At 44.9% G+C, this 17069-nt stretch overlaps 1 protein-coding gene across 1 annotated transcript in view; it reads right to left on the bottom strand.

Annotated features, from left to right (window-relative positions):
* The window catches only part of LOC139167142 (dystrophin-like), a 1540372-nt gene that overhangs the window by 743329 nt on the left and 779974 nt on the right, over positions 1 to 17069 (bottom strand). Inside the window, exon 45 of the mRNA XM_070751563.1 lies at positions 11703 to 11867. Coding sequence (XP_070607664.1) covers positions 11703 to 11867 — 165 coding nt within the window. The remainder of the gene's footprint in view (positions 1 to 11702; positions 11868 to 17069) is intronic.

Raw genomic sequence — 17069 nt, 5'->3', positions numbered from 1 at the left:
GCATGAGGGCCAATACGATCTAATTGGTATTACAGAAACATGGTGGAACGAATCACATGACTGGAACACACAGATAAAGGGCTACAATCTCTTCAAGAAAAACAGGTCAAACAAGAAAGGAGGTGGAGTTGCACTATACATAAAAGACCACTACACCGCCACTGAGCTATATCAATCCAAAGAAGATAACTCCCTTGAAACCATATAGGTTAGCATAAAAGAAAAAAAGGACAACATTACAATTGGAGTTTACTACAGGCCCCCAAACCAAACAGATACAATGGACAACCTCTTTACAACCCAACTATCAGCAATATGCAACAAGCACAGCACAATAATAATGGGGGACTTTAACTACCCCGACATTAAGTGGAAAACAAACTCAGCACCAAGTGGAAAGTCTGACAGATTTCTCACCAGCCTCGCCGATAACTTTCTAACTGAAAAAGTGGAAACAGCAACCAAAGGGACTGCAATACTAGACCTAATTTAAACAAACAGGGAAGAAATGATTGAGGGAATAGAAGGGACGCTAGGTGAGAGTGACCATACCATCCTAAAATTCAACATTGTGCAATCACTAACTACAACACCCAACTCAACTACAGTCCCAGACTTCAGGAAAGCGGACTTTAACAAGCTCAGAGCGAACCTGAAGAATAAACCCTGGAAGGAACTTCTAAAGAGTAAATCCACACAGGATGCCTGGGAAGCCCTAAAAAACACTATCATTGAGGCCCAAAACAATTCAATCCCCATGAAAAAGAAAAGCAGAAAAACTAAAATGAAACCATCATGGCTAAACAAGGACCTCGCAGACAACGTAAAAGAAAAAAAAGCCAAATACAACAAATGGAAAGAAGGACTCATAATCAAGATGGAATATCAGCAAACAGCCAGAACCTGCAAGCAAAACATAACAACAGCAAAAGCTCAACACGGACAGCACCTCGCAACGAAAATTAACGACAACAAAAAAAGCTTCTTCCACCACATAAACAACAAGAAAAAAAATCAAGGAAACAATCACCATACTAAAAAACAAAGATGGTAACGAAATCACCAACAACAGAGACAAAGCACAGCTGCTCAATACCTACTTTACATCAGTCTTCATGCATAAAGGAACCACCAACCAACCAACCTACAACCTAACTGCAAATAACAGCTCCGGAACCGAACTCAACACAGACAAAGCTACCATTAGGAACTACTTGAGGGAGCTTAACAAGTACAAATCAATGGGACCTGACGGACTCCACCCCAGAGTCCTAAAAGAACTGGCAGACACCATAGCAGAACCTTTTTTCCTCAACTACCGAAAATCTTGGACCACTGGAGACCTACCAGAAGACTGGAAATGAGCGGACGTAGTTCCCATCCACAAAAAAGAGAAAAAGACAGATCCAAGCAACTACAGACCTATTAGCCTGACTTCAATACCTGGAAAAATACTGGAGAAAATAATTAAAAAACAGCTTTGCCACTACCTGGAAACAAAAAAGATAATATCCAACAGCCAACACGGGTTTGTCAGAAACAAATCATGTCAAACCAATCTCATATTCTTTTTCAACACCATAACCGAATCAGTAGACCAGCGCAACATGGTGGACCTCATATACTTAGACTTCAGCAAAGCTTTCGACAAAGTCGACCACTATCTCCTAATCAACAAATTAGAAAAAAGTGGAGTAGACTACAACACATGCAGATGAATCAATAGCTGGCTGACCAACGGCACCCAACCAGTTGTCCTCAGCGGTTCCAAATCCACATGGAAGAACGTAGGCAGTGGGGTACCACAGGGTTCAGTCCTGGGCCCTGTGCTCTTCAACATTTTCATCAGCGAGTTGGACGAGGGAATAGAAGGGCAACTGATCAAATTCGCAGACGACACCAAGCTGGCGGGGGTAGCCAATACCCTAGAAGACAAGCTCAAATTACAGAAAGACCTAGATAGACTAACACAGTGGGCCCACACCAACAAAATGATGTTTAACATCGACAAGAGCAAAGTCCTTCACCTAGGCAGAAAAAACCCTGGACACACATACAACCTGGGAGAAACCCCTCTTAGCAGTAGCGACTGTGAAAGAAACCTCGGAGTCTTGGTGGACAATCAACTAAACATGAGCCAACAATGTGCAGCAGCAGCTGAAAAAGCCAACACAATCCTAAACTGCATCAACAGGGGAATACACTCCAAGACCAGGGAAGTCTTAATACCACTCTACTACGCCCTGGTCCGACCACACCTGGAGTACTGTATACAGTTCTGGTCACCACAGTTCAAAAGAGACATTGAAACTCTGGAGAAGGTGCAAAAAAGAGCAACCAAGATGATTAAGGGATTGGAAACCAAGACTAATGAAGAGAGATTGAGGGAACTGGGCATGGGTAGCCTAGAGAAAAGGAGGGCCAGAGGGGACATGATAGCAGTCTACAAGTATACGAGGGGATGTCATAGAGAGGAGGGGATCACTTTATTTATCAGGGCACTAGAGGGCTGGACGAGGAACAATGGTTGGAAGCTGACCAAGGAGAGATTCAACATGGAGATAAGGAGGAACTTCCTGATGGTCAGAGCTATCAACCAATGGAACAACCTACCAGCGGACATTGTGAACTCCAACACTCTGGACATTTTGAACTGCCACTTGACTGGTGTCCTATAGGGTTCCTGCTTGGGCAAGGGGTTGAACTCAATGGCCTTCATGGTCCCTTTCAACTCTAACAATCAATCAATCAATCAATCAATCAATAAACCTTGAATGCTGTGAAGAACAATGAAAAAAACACAAAGCAGATAACTAGCAGCTGTGAAGACGTCACATCCACTCTCCTTCAAGAGTTCTCAAAGTCACAAACTTGACTATGATTTAGTTCAAAAGTCCTGGAAACAGTTCAAAGAGAGTCCTTGTAGACGCCTGATACAAAAGACACGTCCTCCTTTACCGAACGGATAAACCTCTACACCCAGAGGCCAGAACGCTGACAATTTAACAGCAGCCCCAATTAGTCTAATTACACCCAGCCACAGGTGATCTCCCTTATTTCCTGTAGTATTTACGTAGTTGCTCTTTCCTAGACATTGCCCTGCATCTGCGCATACCAGTGAATGTCTCTCCTTCCGAATCCAGTGATGATAATGATGATGAATCACTCATGGGGTGATTACCTAATGGGCTGTCTGTCATTACCCTCTCTGAGGATCCCATTTCACTTTCACTATCTGCTTTAGACGCTTCGCTGTCAGAAGCAGTCGGCAGAGACACCAGCAGTGGCAAAAGTCTAAGCCCCGCCACAAGGGGGATAATTCTCCACAGGTGTCAAATTTCAAAGGTTTCTCTGCTTGGAGTAAGTGGGGATCCCAAGGCTTTGGGATTTTTCCTGACCCAAGTATAGAATGACATGCAAGAATATAGGGAGGATTTCCCTACTGAGATGGCAAAGATACGATGCATCACCATGGCTCTGAAAGGTACTGCAGCTGAGTGATGGTGGGCCTCCATAATGAATATTACTCAGTGATGAGGGATTATGATGTTTTTATGGCTGCACTCTGGGTGCACTTTGAAGATCCCTTATTTAAAAACAAGACATACACACAAACGTACCAGACATAAATTATACAGGCCTGAGGAAGATGTCTCAGTTCCCCCATGCCTGATGGCAGAGGTGAGTTTTAAGAAGTTTACAAAAGGCAAGGAGGGTGGGGACAACCCTAATCTTTGGGGGGAGCTGGTTCCAGAGGGTCGGGGCCACCACAGAGAAGGCTCTTCCCCTGGGTCCCGCCAAATGACATTGTTTAGTCGATGGGACCCAGAGAAGGCCAATTCTGTGAGACCTAACTGGTCGCTGGGATTCATGCGGCAGAAGGTGGTCCTGGAGATATTCTGGTCCGATGCCATGAAGGGATTTATAGGTCATAACCAACACTTTGAATTGTGACTGGAAACTGATTGGAAACCAATGCAGACTGCGGAGTATTGGTGTAACATGGGCATACCTAGGAAAGCCCATGATTGCTCTCACAGCTGCATTCTGCACAATCTAAAGTTTCCAAACACTCTTCAAAGGTAGCCCCATGTAGAGAGCGTTACAGTAGTTGAACCTCGAGGTGATGAGGGCATGAGTGACTGTGAGCAGTGACTCCCGGTCCAGGTAGGGCCACAAGTGGTACACCAGGCGAACCTGGGCAAACGCCCCTCCTCGCCACAGCTGAAAGATGGTTCTCTAATGTAAGCTGTGGATCGAGGAGGATGCCCAAGTTGTGGACCCTCTCTTAGGGGGTCAATAATTCCCCCTCCCAGGGTAATGAACGGACAGATGGAATTGTCCTTGGGAGGCAAGACCCACAGCCACTCTGTCTTATTAGGGTTGAGTTTGAGTCTGTTCACACCCTTCCAGACCCTAACAGCCTCCAGGCACCGGCACATCACTTCTAGTGCTTCGTTGACTAGACATGTGGTGTAGATGTACAACTGGGTATCATCAGCGTACTGATGATACCTCACCCCATGCTCCTGGATGATCTCGCCCAGCGGTTTCATGTAGATATTAAATAGCAGGGGGGAGAGGACCGACCGCTGAGGCATCCCACAAGGGAGAAGCCTAGAGGTCAACCTCTGACCCCCCACTAACACTGACTGGAACCGACCGGAGAGGTAGGAGTAGAACCACTGAAGGACGGTGCCTCCTACTCCCAACCCATCCAGCCGGCGCAGAAGGATACCATGGTTGATGGTATCGAAAGCCGCTGAGAGGTCAAGAAGCACCAGGACAGAGGATAAACCACTGACAAATACAAATATTGCCAGAGATCATCCATCAATGCGACCAAAGCAGTTTCCGTGCTGTAGCCGGGCCTAAAACCCAACTGTTGAGGGCCTAGATAATCGGCTTTTTCCAAGGACCGCTGGAGCTGGAGCGCCACCACTTTCTCAACAACATTCTGACATCGAGTAAAGGCATCCCCCAGGAAGCTTGGCCTTTGGTAGTAAGTCAAAGGCACAGTCATAAGGTTGGTGCAGAGGCAATAGATCCAACTCTTTTTCACTAAACACATCGGCAAAGTCCAAATGTTTGGCCGGCAAAGTGATGTCAGATTGAGCTGGCATCTGGGCTGCGCAGATTTGGCCTAGGTGGTCCACGCATTGCAGGTTGGGAAAGGAAGTAATGTTCTGGGACCACAACAAACTCAAACTCAACCCTGATAAGACGGAGTGAATGTGGATTTTGCCTCCCAAGGACAATTCCATCTGGCCGTCCATCACCCTGGGGAGGGAATTACTGACTCCCTCAGAGAGGGTCTGCAACTTGGGCATCCTCCTCGATCCACAGCTTACATTAGAGAACAATCTTTCAGCTGTGGTGAGGGGGGCGTTTGCCCAGGTTAGCCTGGTGCGCCAGTTGCAGCCCTACCTGGACTGGGAGTCACTACTCACAGTCACTCATGCCCTCATCACCTTGAGGTTCGACTACTGTAATGTTCTCTACATGGGGCTATCTTTGAAGAGTGTTCGGAAGCTTAAGATCATGCAGAATGCAGCTGCGAGAGCAATCATGGCTTCCCCAGGTATGCCCATGTTACACCAACACTCCGCAGTCTGCATTGGTTGTCGATCAGTTTCCAGTCACAATTCAAAGTGTTGGTTATGACCTATAAAGCCCTTCATGGCATCGGACCAATTATGATGATATTTTCAATATTTGCTCTCTACATGGGGCTACCTTTAAAGAGTATTCGGAAACTTCAGATCGTGCAGAATGCAGCTGCGAGAGCAATCATGGGCTTCTCTAAGTATGCTCATGTTACTCCAACACTCCGCAGTCTGCATTGGCTGCCGATCAGTTTCCGGTCACAATTCAAAGTGTTGGTTATGACCTATAAAGCCCTTCATGGCATCGGACCAGGATATCTGCGAGACCGCCTTCTGCCACACAAATCCCAGCGACCGGTTAGGGCCCACAGAGTTGGCCTTCTCCGGGTCCCATCGATGAAACAATGTTGTCTGGCGGGACCCAGGGGAAGAGCCTTTTCTGTGGCGGTCCCAACCCTCTGGAATCAACTCCCCCTGGAGATTAGGATTGCCCCCACTCTCCTTGCCTTTTGCAAACTCCTTAAAACCCACCTCTGCCATCAGGCATGGGAAAATTGATTCCCCTGGGCCATTTTCGCTTTACGTATGGCTTGTATGAGATGTATGATTGGTTGTTTTTATATTAAGGGTTTTAAATTGTTTTAACCATTGGATTTGTACTGTTTTGTTGTTGTGAGCCGCTCCGAATCTCCGGAGAGGGGCAGCATACAAATCTAATAAATAAAATAAAATAAATAAATAAAGATGTGAGGATTGTGGGTTCTCAGCCAGGCTAAACCAAGGACTAAGGGAAAATGAAGTCCTTTGGTGACATAAAACTGGATGGCCATGTTGTCCAATGGCTAGGCGTACCAGTTGGGTCATAAATTTGATGGGTCCGGACAACAATACAACCCCATCTATTGTTTCGACTATCATTGGAGGTTTAACTGGCCATAAGAGTATAGCTTGGAGATGAGCACAGGCCTCATCCATAAAATTGGTCGTGGCTCCTGAATCCATCAAGGCATGGGCTGGGAGGGCTTGGATATGGTTCTTGAGAATTACCTTGATTGCTGGTATCAGGTGTCCTGGGAGTTCAAGGTTCTCATCTGTAGAACTGGAACTCAGCTTGGTGCCTGCCCAATGTAATGTTTCTGTTAGGCCAGGCTCTGGTCGTTTCCTGGCAGGGTTGTCTGGAACTGTTGAGCTGGGCCATGGGCTGGAACCGAAATAGGAACTGCAGCACCATATCTCTTCTGGGGACAAGCAATGGCAAAGTGACCCACTTTTCCATAGTACAGGCACAAACTTCAGCTCGGTGTCTGACTTTCTCAACTTCAGTCAGGCGAGATCTGGTGGTACTGAGATCCATCAACTCATCTCTGGTGCTGGGTGCTGGACAATTCCCAGGATATCCAGGTAGCAACTGGAAGACACATCTTGGTGCAGGGAGGGATGGATTGACAGGTGTGACCTGGATTCCCTGGCGAGGAGCAGGAATTGGTCTGTTGTCCTCAAAAACTGGCATCTGTTGTCTAATCAGACAGGCCTGGGTAGATTACATTCTGGCTTCGATGCCAAAAGAGTGCTAGTACAATACATTGAGTATAGGAGGAGTAGCAGAGTGCATGAGCTCAGTCAGGATTTTGGCAGACAATCCATCTTGGAACACCTCCATCAGAGCCCCTTCATTCCAATTTAGGGGAGCACTTAAATGATGGAATTCGGCTATGTAATGAGCAACACATATGGAACCTTGTCTTATCTGATGTAGTTGTCTGGTGGTATTCTGGATGCAAAGGGGGTCAGCAAACTGATGTTGCATCAACTGGCAGAACCCTGCATAATCTTGTAGAATAGGGCCTTGTTGTTTTAGCCGCTGGCGCAATTAACAAAATCAGGATAAAAGCAACTTTCATATCATGAATAAAGTTGTCTGGGCATGCTGCAATGTACAAATGGCTTTGGTTCAGAAAAGGAGTGAATTTATAACAGTCTCTGCTGAATCTCTCAGGCAAGGCCAGGTGGCATTTTAATCTTAGAGGCACAACAGGAAGCGAGGATGCAGCAATCAGGGGTGGTGGAATCTGCTGTTGCAAGTTGTTGTACATACTCTCGATCAGTTGTAGGACGATGAAGATATTGAGGACTCAGATTCAGATAGTGTTTATGAAGTAGTGGGGGGGGGGCGGGGTTACAGGTAGTAGAACAGGTGGGAGGCCAGCCACAGGATGGGGCTATGAGTTCAGGATCTAGTGAGGGAGAATTAGAGGCACACTGGGTTAATCCTAAATTCAGAAGAATTCAGAAACATAGAGAGCAAAGGTCTGGAAGAAGATATTAAGGAGATGAATAGGTTAAATAATTGAGTGAGGTAATTGGCACGTCATGGGACTAGTGAAGAAGAAGGGTGGAGTTTCAACGTTGCCTAACAAAAAGATGTTGATTTTCTATGCCGCTCTCCAAGTAAGCCAAGTATTCTGTGTGATTAACTGTCCGTCTGCTGTTTTTTAGTGAGCATGATTTTACGAAATAAATCTTGTCTAGCAGAACAGGAGAAGGAATGTAAGGAATGCAATTAAGAAAGATAACAGAGCCAGGAGAGATACGCCAGTATGAAATGTGTGTCTAGCCGGAAAAGAGGAAAATAAAATGGAGTTTCTTTGTTTATGAAATAATGTGTTTGATAAAAATTATTTGTGCTTACTGAATTTCTACCAGAAACCAGAACACAAGTTAGTTATTTGGTTTTGAAAGGCTACTACAATCTGCTGAAGATCTTGGATATCGGCTTGCATTTGTGCCATGGCTGCCAATCAGTTTCCGGTCACAATTCAAAGTGTTGGTTATAACCTATAAAGCCCTACATGGCATCGGACCAGAATACCTCCGGGACTGCCTTCTGCCGCACGAATCCCAGTGGCCGATTAGGTCCCACAGAGTTGGCCTTCTCCGGATCCTGTCGACTAAACAATGTTGTCTGGTGGGGCTTTCTCTGTGATGGCCCTGGCCTTCTGGAATCAACTCCCTCTAGAGATTCGAACAGCCCCCACCCTCCTCGCCTTCCGTAAAATGCTGAAGACCCACCTTTGTCGCTAGGCGTGGGGATAATTACCCCCCCCTTTGTTATGTTTTCAATCTCTATTGTATGATGAACTGGGTTGAATGTGTATGATTGTGTAGTTGGGATTTTATTATATTGGTTATGTTATTAATGTTTTTAATTGGTTTTAAATTTTTACTATTGGATTTGTAATGCATTGTGTTATTGTTATGTGGTGAGCTGCCCTGAGTCTTCGGAGGGGGGCGGCATACAAATCTAATAAAAAAATAAATAAATGACGTCAAGAAGCTTGCACAGTGGATTGAGTGGGTGGGGATTCAATCTGTTCTGTGCACAGCTCTCAGATCAAAACCCTTGACTCAAAAATCATTTATTTTATGAATAGATCCAACTCTTTATTGATATAAGCACACATAATGAAAGCAGGTTTCTAAATGGCTAAGAAGAAAGGGGTATTATCTTTAGAGCTAAATGTCAACAACGTCCAGGAAAAGCACCAAACTCAACCTAATTCAGCATTCCTAGATAACACAGTCCATTTATCATTTAAGCATATAATTCTGCTCATTGTAGTCCTGACAACAAGCATCCAGCAGAGAAGTGAGTCTTATTGTGGCAGAAATCATGGTTTTAAAGTCTTGTTCAAGCACACCCTCAGTTTCACATCTCTTCCCTTGCACGACATTGAATCCCCGCACCCAATTTCCCAAGATCATTTGCCTTTATACTCCTGGAAGTGACATCATATTACAAAGAGGCTCAGTCAAATACACTAATATCTTTTACTATGCAACTACTCTCGCCTTCTGAGCAACCTTCTTTAGCGAGGGTCTATCCACTGACTTTCTACTCGAATGTCTTCCTCATCCTCCGACTGGGACCACTTCCCCATTGTCATATCAGCCCCATCTAGTGGTTCCTCAGGCTTACTCAGGTCACTTTCTCCCTCATTCTCACTCTCTGCTTCAGCTGGCAATTCCCATGGCCCAGCCATTTAGGGCTTTATATTGACTCTCACTATCAGGAAGTTTCTCCTTAGTTTTAGGTTGCTTCTCTCTTCATTCAGTTTCCATCCATTGCTTCTTGTTTTGCCTTCTGGTGCTTTGGAAAATACATTGTGCCCCCTTATTTCTGGCAGCCCTTTAAAAACCTGATGCATATCACACTCTTGGGCAAAGCATGTAAGTAATTTCCTCCTTTCAGTGGTCCATGAAAGTACATCTATAATATGTAGATTATAAAGTTGAAAAAAGGTGAACAACATTTTTATAGAACTGTAGATTTGTTGAGGCTGAGTGTGACAATCTGAGACTGGGATGGGAGGGGCCAGGTGAGACACCCCTTTATGTGAGTGACATTAAGTTGGCCATACCCACCCAGTCACATAACCACCAATTCTCCTCTGCCAAATCAGATAACCATGAAGCTATGCCCACCTGGTCACATAGCTGCCAAGCCACTTCCACCTGGTCACATGATTTCCAAGCCACTCCCACCCAGTCACAGGACCATCAACCCATGCCCACAAAATAAGCCATGCTCACAAAGCAGTAGCAAATTTTTTAGAACCCACCTCTGTGCTAAGAGCCTGAAAGTTCTTATAAGACTGCAAGATACTTTACATGACAAGAAAGACAAAGTGTACACAATTTTGAGGAAATTCAAATTTTTATATTGGAATTTTAAAAATGAGCCCTTCAGCTTAAAAAAAAGACAAAAAGTATAATGGCTAATAAGAAGGGAAATAAACTTGGGAAGAATTAAATAAGTTATATGGGGGGGGGGGAAGGGTTTGCACATATCTTTGTGTATATACTGTTGTGTTTGGGCCTGGGCCAGCCGTTGCTCCCACAGATGGGAGAGACGCGGCACAAAGTGAATGCTAAAGCCGAAGAGCTATGCAAAGAAGGGATCGCTTTAAGGAGTATTACAAGTCATTTTAGGAGCACCTGGGCTGGGTGTGGTTCTTATACTGAGGGCTGGGTGTGGTTCCCTTAATGAGGGCTAAAGGGATAAAAGGGAACAAAGGCCAAGGCAAACTGTGGCTGTTTATCTGTGTTATTTTGTGGTTCCTGCTCTGAAGTTTCTGTTCCGTGCCGTTGGAGTTTTCAACCAAGCTTTTTCAGACAAGTGGGAGGTGAAAACTCTGGGACTTGCTGTTTGCTCCAAAGATTCAAAAGGACTCCCGAAACGTCTTGGCTCATTCCAGGTTGTCTTTGTTTGTTTTTTCCTGTGTTTTTGTATGCGACTGAAGTAAGCCTTGCACTATCATTGTTTTCGGACACTAAGAACTGTTTTTGAGTAATCCTTTTTTGTTTATCTAATACAAGTTTGCTGATTAGCAGAGCACGTGTGTGTTTGATTTCTTTTCCTTGGACTGTTACGCATTGCCTGAGCCCAGTCAGGCAGAACATATACCATATATGTAAACCCATCTGTGAAAAAGTCCATCAATTTTAAAATCAAAATATCTTATGAAAATGCACCCTCTACATTTTCATACAATTTAAGTTTTACAATTGGTTTGTTGTTATTGTTAGTCACAAAGTCGTGTCTGACCCATGGGCAATGTTCCTCCAGGCCTTCCTGTCCTCTACCATCCCCAGGAATACATTTAAGCTCACACTGACTGCTTCAGTGACTCCATCCAGCCACTTCATTCTCTGTCATTCCCTTCTTTTGCCCTCAATGGTTAATTCACAGATTATCCATTTTAATGATATTTAGCTTACAATTCTGAAGGTAATATTGGATATATGGATACTTTTAATACTTTGTGGGTTAGCCTAACTGGGATAAGGTGAAATAAAATGAATCCAATTTCTCTATTTAGTTATAGTTAATATAAGTGGAACATGGTTAACATGTATATTTAAAATTGAAATAACCAAATAATACATATTGATAATTACACAACATTTAAATAACTGTTCATAACTGCATCACTGTGTCTTGTACTACTTTTTTTTATAAAGAAAATAATTGATTTTTAAGTGGCTTTCACAATGTAATAAATAAATATTTAGAAAAACATCCAAATTAAACATTACCTTAATGTCAAAAGTTCCAGGTTGATCCCCTTGATTGTATAGTACCAATTGATCCTTGATGGGAGTAAGCCACAATCTTAGCTGACTTAACTGTTGTTCAAATTGATTCGAGTTATTTAACATACATTGAATTTCTTTCTCTTTTTCAGGCAGACCTTTGCATACCTTTAAAATATCAGAAATTCATTTGTAAGATAAAACTATAACTCAGTCAAAAATGTAGCAACATTGTAATTTTTACTAATTATAGTAATATAGTGTGTGTGCATATTAATTAGGAGTATACACTTTATTATTATTTACATACACAGACCCTATCTATATTAGAGGATGTGATAACTGAGATACCATAAGCGAATGAGAGGAGAGGTTTATACGTAATCCATGATTAATTATCATTCATTCAGTGACCATTTGAAATTGTAATGGGACTGAATATGGACACTTATGGCCAGTTCTTGAAATTGACCTGCACAGCTGGTCTAAATGATGTACACTCTTGAAACTGTGTATTTCAAAAGGAAAATTTTATTGAGAAGAAGTGATAGGCAAAGCAGATTCTAAATTCCCTCCAATACTATACAGTTAGAAATAGGTCTTTAGAATCCTTCCCTCCAGTCTGATATGGATTTATCCAATCCACAGGTGTGAAAACGTTATTCTAACATCCTTCCTGAGAAACAGATAAGGACCCTTTTCCAGGGCCTTCTTCCACTTTTAGCAAACTGAGGCAATCCACATGGCCCTCATTCCACAAAAGGTGAAAATATTCCAGGATGTCTAGGCACCAGGATAAAGGTTATAAAATACAGTTTATCCCCAGGTTCCCTCATCTTTCCATTTGAATGGCACTATCATGTTAGGGAACTGACACACCTACCTGTTTTGGGGAGGAAAACAAGATATATGCTAGTGCATGGATATGGGAAATAATATGAAATTTTACCAATTTGGAACTGTTTTATGTTTTTTTTCTTTGCCTAAAGTAAGCAGCTATTGTAATCAGTTATCCAGCACGCAATTTGTTAGATGTAAAACTTTTTTCTCCTCTCTTTATTTTCCTTCAGGTAACATTTTAATTAAGTTAGTGAAATGATTTTAAAATTTCAGCTAACTGTTGATTCTAGACAGAAATTTGACAACAAAAGGACATAAAGAAGAAAATAAGACAAATAAAACACTCACAATAATTCTGCCTCCCAGCATGGCAAACAGTCTGCTTTAGTTTCATTTTCAGCACAGCTTGATTAGCACAAGAAAAATTTCTGCCTCCCAGCAATTTGCCTGTTTGTAGGAAGCCCACACTGCAATAGGCAGCAGTCTGAAACAACTTAGGGAGGCTGATCTAACAGAGAATCAACTGCTTATGCTAATCAGGCTGTGCTGAAGCTGAAATGGGCTATTTGCAATTTGCTGCTTGCTGCAAGGAGGTAAATTGCTGGAGACCAAAGGGTGGGTGCTAGCAGGTGAGAGGAGCTACATTTGGTGTGTAAGACAACCCAAACTTTCATTCTCTTTTAAGGTGGGAAAAAGTACCGTATATACTCAACTATAAGTCGACCTGATTATAAGCCAAGGCACCTACTTTTGCCACAAAAACTGGGAAAATTTATTGACTCAACTATAAGTCGAGAGTGGAAAATGCAGTGGCTACTGATAATTTATAAAAATGGAAACCAATAAAATTACATCAATTGAGGCATATATAGATTAAATAGAAAGAAAGAAAGAAAGAAAGAAAGATAGATAGATAGATAGATAGATAGATAGATAGATAGATAGATAGATAGATAGTGTTGTGGTTAGCTCTGGCCCAGCTCCTGCCCCAAGGACTTTGGATGTGGGGGAGACATCCACATGCTGCAGGCCTGTTTTGCCCCCGGTGGAATCTGCTGATGAAGGCTCCTCTGACCAAGAAGACATGACTGACAGGGAGGAGGAGAGTGTGGCAGACAGCTCAGAAGAAGATCAATTATCTAGCTCCTCCTTGGATTCAGAACAAGAGTTAATGATACAGCCATGCATGCGGAGAGCGATGCATAGGCAACAACAACTGAGAGATTATTATCAACGAAAATGAGGCCACCTGTGGTTGGGTGGGGCTGTGGTAATTAGTGAGGCTGCTATAAATAGCAGCCTGTGGGTTTGGCCATTGTAGAGGATTATCTGATCGTTGTGTTTCGTGACTGCTTTACTGACTGACTTTTTGTGTGCTGATTTTTCCCCGCTTTGAAACTAAACCAGAGCAAAGTGTGTTTCACTTTGTGAAAAAAGGACTGTGCATTGCCTCACAGCTGCAAGCTAAGTATCAAAGAACTGATAAGGGACTTGTACAAATTACCAGTTTGTTTGGAGATGAGTGCTCTTTGCTATACCAAAAGAGGGCTTAGTTTAAGTGAATTTTCATTATAAAGAACATTGTTTTGAATTTTCAAACGTGTGTGTGTCTGAAATTTGTACCTGTGAATTTTTGAGAGGAGTCTACCAGAGAGATTTAGATTTAGATTAGATTTATTGGATTTATATGCCACCCCTCTCCGCAAACTCGGGGCAGCTCACAACAAAGTAAAAACAATACATAATAACAAATCCAATAACCACCAATCCAATTACAATGTTAAGCTAAAAAATTCATTAAAAACAACCCCAGAATATTAAAAAACAAGCACACAATCAATCTAACACCAAAACAACATGGGCAAGGGGGAGATGTTTCAGTTCCCCCATGCCTGACGGCAGAGGTGGGTTTTAAGGAGTTTGCGAAAGGCAAGGAGGGTGGGGGCAATCCTAATCTCAGGGGGGAGCTGGTTCCAGAGGGTCGGAGCCGCCACAGAGAAGGCTCTTCCCCTGGGTCCTGCCAGATGACATTGTTTAGTCGACGGGACCCGGAGAAGGCCAACTCTGTGGGACCGAACCGGTCGCTGGGATTCGTGCGGCAGAAGGCGGTCCTGGAGATATTCTGGTCTGGTGCCATGAAGGGCTTTATAGGTCATAACCAACACTTTGAATTGTCACCAGAAACTGATCGGCAACCAATGCAGACTGCGGAGTATTGGAGGGATATGGGCATACTTAGAGAAGCCCATAATTGCTCTCGCAGCTGCATTCTGCACGATCTGAAGTTTCCGAACACTTTTCAAAGGTAGCCCCATGTAGAGAGCATTATAGTAGTCGAGCCTCGAGGTGATGAGGGCATGAGTGACTGTGAGCAATGACTCCCGGTCCAAATAGGGCCGCAACTGGTGCACCAGGGGAACCTGGGCAAACACCCCCCTCGCCACAGCTGAAAGATGTTTCTCTAATGTGAGCTGTGGATCGAGGAGGACGTCCAAGTTGTGGACCCTCTCTGAGGGGGTCAATAATTCCCCCCCAGGGTAATGGATGGACAGCTAGAATTGTCCTTGGGAGGCAAGAACCACAGCCACTCCGTCTTGTCTGGATTGAGTTTGAGTTTGTTGACACCCATCCAGGCCCCAACAGCCTCCAGGCACCAGCACATCACTTCCACTGCTTCATTGACTGGACATGGGGTGGAGATGTATAACTGGGTATCATCGGCGTATTGATGATACCTCACCCCATGTCCATGGATGATCTCCCCCAGCGGTTTCATGTAGATATTAAATAGCAGGGGGGAGAGGACCGACCCCTGAGGCATCCCACAAGGGAGAGACCTCGAGGTCGACCTCTGACCCCCCACTAACACCGACTGCGACTGACCGGAGAGGTAGGAGGAGAACCACTGGAGAACAGTGCCTCCCACTCCCAACCCCTCCAGCCGGTGCAGAAGGATACCATGGTCGATGGTATCGAAAGCCGCTGAGAGGTCAAGGAGCACCAGGACAGAGGACAAGCCCCTGTCCCGGGCCCGCCAGAGATCATCCATCAACACGACCAAAGCAGTTTCCGTGCTGTAGCCGGGCCTGAATCCAGACTGTTGAGGACCTAGATAATTGGCTTCTTCCAAGGACCGCTGGAGTTAAAGTGCCACCACCTTCTCAACAACCTTCCCCGTAAAGGGAAGGTTGGAGACTGGACGGTAGTTATTAAGCACGGCTGGGTCCAGGGAAGGCTTCTTGAGGAGGAGGCGCACAAGTGCCTCCTTATAAAGGGCCGGAAAGGACCCCCTCCCCAAGGAGGCGTTGACAATCTCCTGGACCCAGCTCCGTGTCACCTCCCGACTGGCCGAAACCAGCCAAGAGGGACACGGATCCAGTAAACAGGTGGCGGAACTCACAGCTCCAATGGCCTTGTCCACTTCATCAGGTGACACAAAGTCAAACTCTGCCCAGACAGGTGGACAAAGACGTTTAGCCCCAGTCACCTCGACTGACTCGTTGTCAGTCGACTCTGTTTTACAATTGGATTCGAGGTCCGCTCGGATCCGAGTGATTTTATCAGCGAAAAACGTGTTAAAATCCTCAGCACTACTCTGCAAGGGCTCCCCAACTCCCCCCTGATTAAGAAGGGAGTGGGTTACCCTAAACAGAGCGGCTGGGCGGGATTCCGCTGATGCAATCAAAGCGGCATGATACGCGCATCTTGCCGCCTTGAGCGCCACTTTGTAAGTCTTAATATGAGCTCTTACAAGTGTTCGATCGGATTCAGACTTACTCTTCCTCCATCGCTTCTCTAGACGTCTCTTCTGGCGCTTCAACTCCCAGAGCTCCTCGTTGTACCATGGAGCTCTACGTGGTCTAGTGCCGCAGAGAGGTCGCAACGGTGCAATCCGGTCAAGAGCCCCTGCCGCAGCCGTATTCCAGGCCTCAGCAAGAGACTCTGCCGAACTGTGAACAAGTGTATCTGGAATAACCCCAAGCACCCTCTGAAAACCTTCTGGATCCATCAGGCGTCTGGGGCGGAACAACTTAATCGGTTCCGCCTCCCTGCGGGGAAGGATTGGAGCCAGGAAGTTAAGCCGCAGTAGAAAATGGTCTGACCATGACAAAGGCAACACTTCTAAGCCCCTTAGTCTCAGACCATTACTCAATTGCTCAGAGAGGAATATCATATCGGGTGCGTGCCCACCCTCGTGAGTCGGACCCTGAACTACTTGAGTCAGGTCCATGGCTGTCATGGTGGCCATGAACTCCTGTGCCAGTCCAGAGGAACCACCGAGTGATGGCAGATTGAAGTCACCCAGGACAATAAGTCCGGGGAACTCCACCGCCAACCGGGCCACCTCCTCGAGCAGCACAGGCAGGGCTATTGACACGCAGCTGGGAGGCAGGTACGTGAGTAACAAGCCCACCTGAACCCCTAAGTCCAACTTCACCAGAAGGGACTCGCAACCCGCAACCCGCAACCTCTGGAGCAATGAGCCTACGCAGGCAAAGACTCTCCCTGGCTATAATAGCAACTCCTCCT

This window comes from Erythrolamprus reginae, chromosome 4, assembly GCF_031021105.1.
Source record: "Erythrolamprus reginae isolate rEryReg1 chromosome 4, rEryReg1.hap1, whole genome shotgun sequence".
In the NCBI taxonomy this organism is placed as follows: Eukaryota; Metazoa; Chordata; class Lepidosauria; order Squamata; family Dipsadidae; genus Erythrolamprus; species Erythrolamprus reginae.
This window is presented reverse-complemented; position numbering and strand designations above follow the sequence as displayed.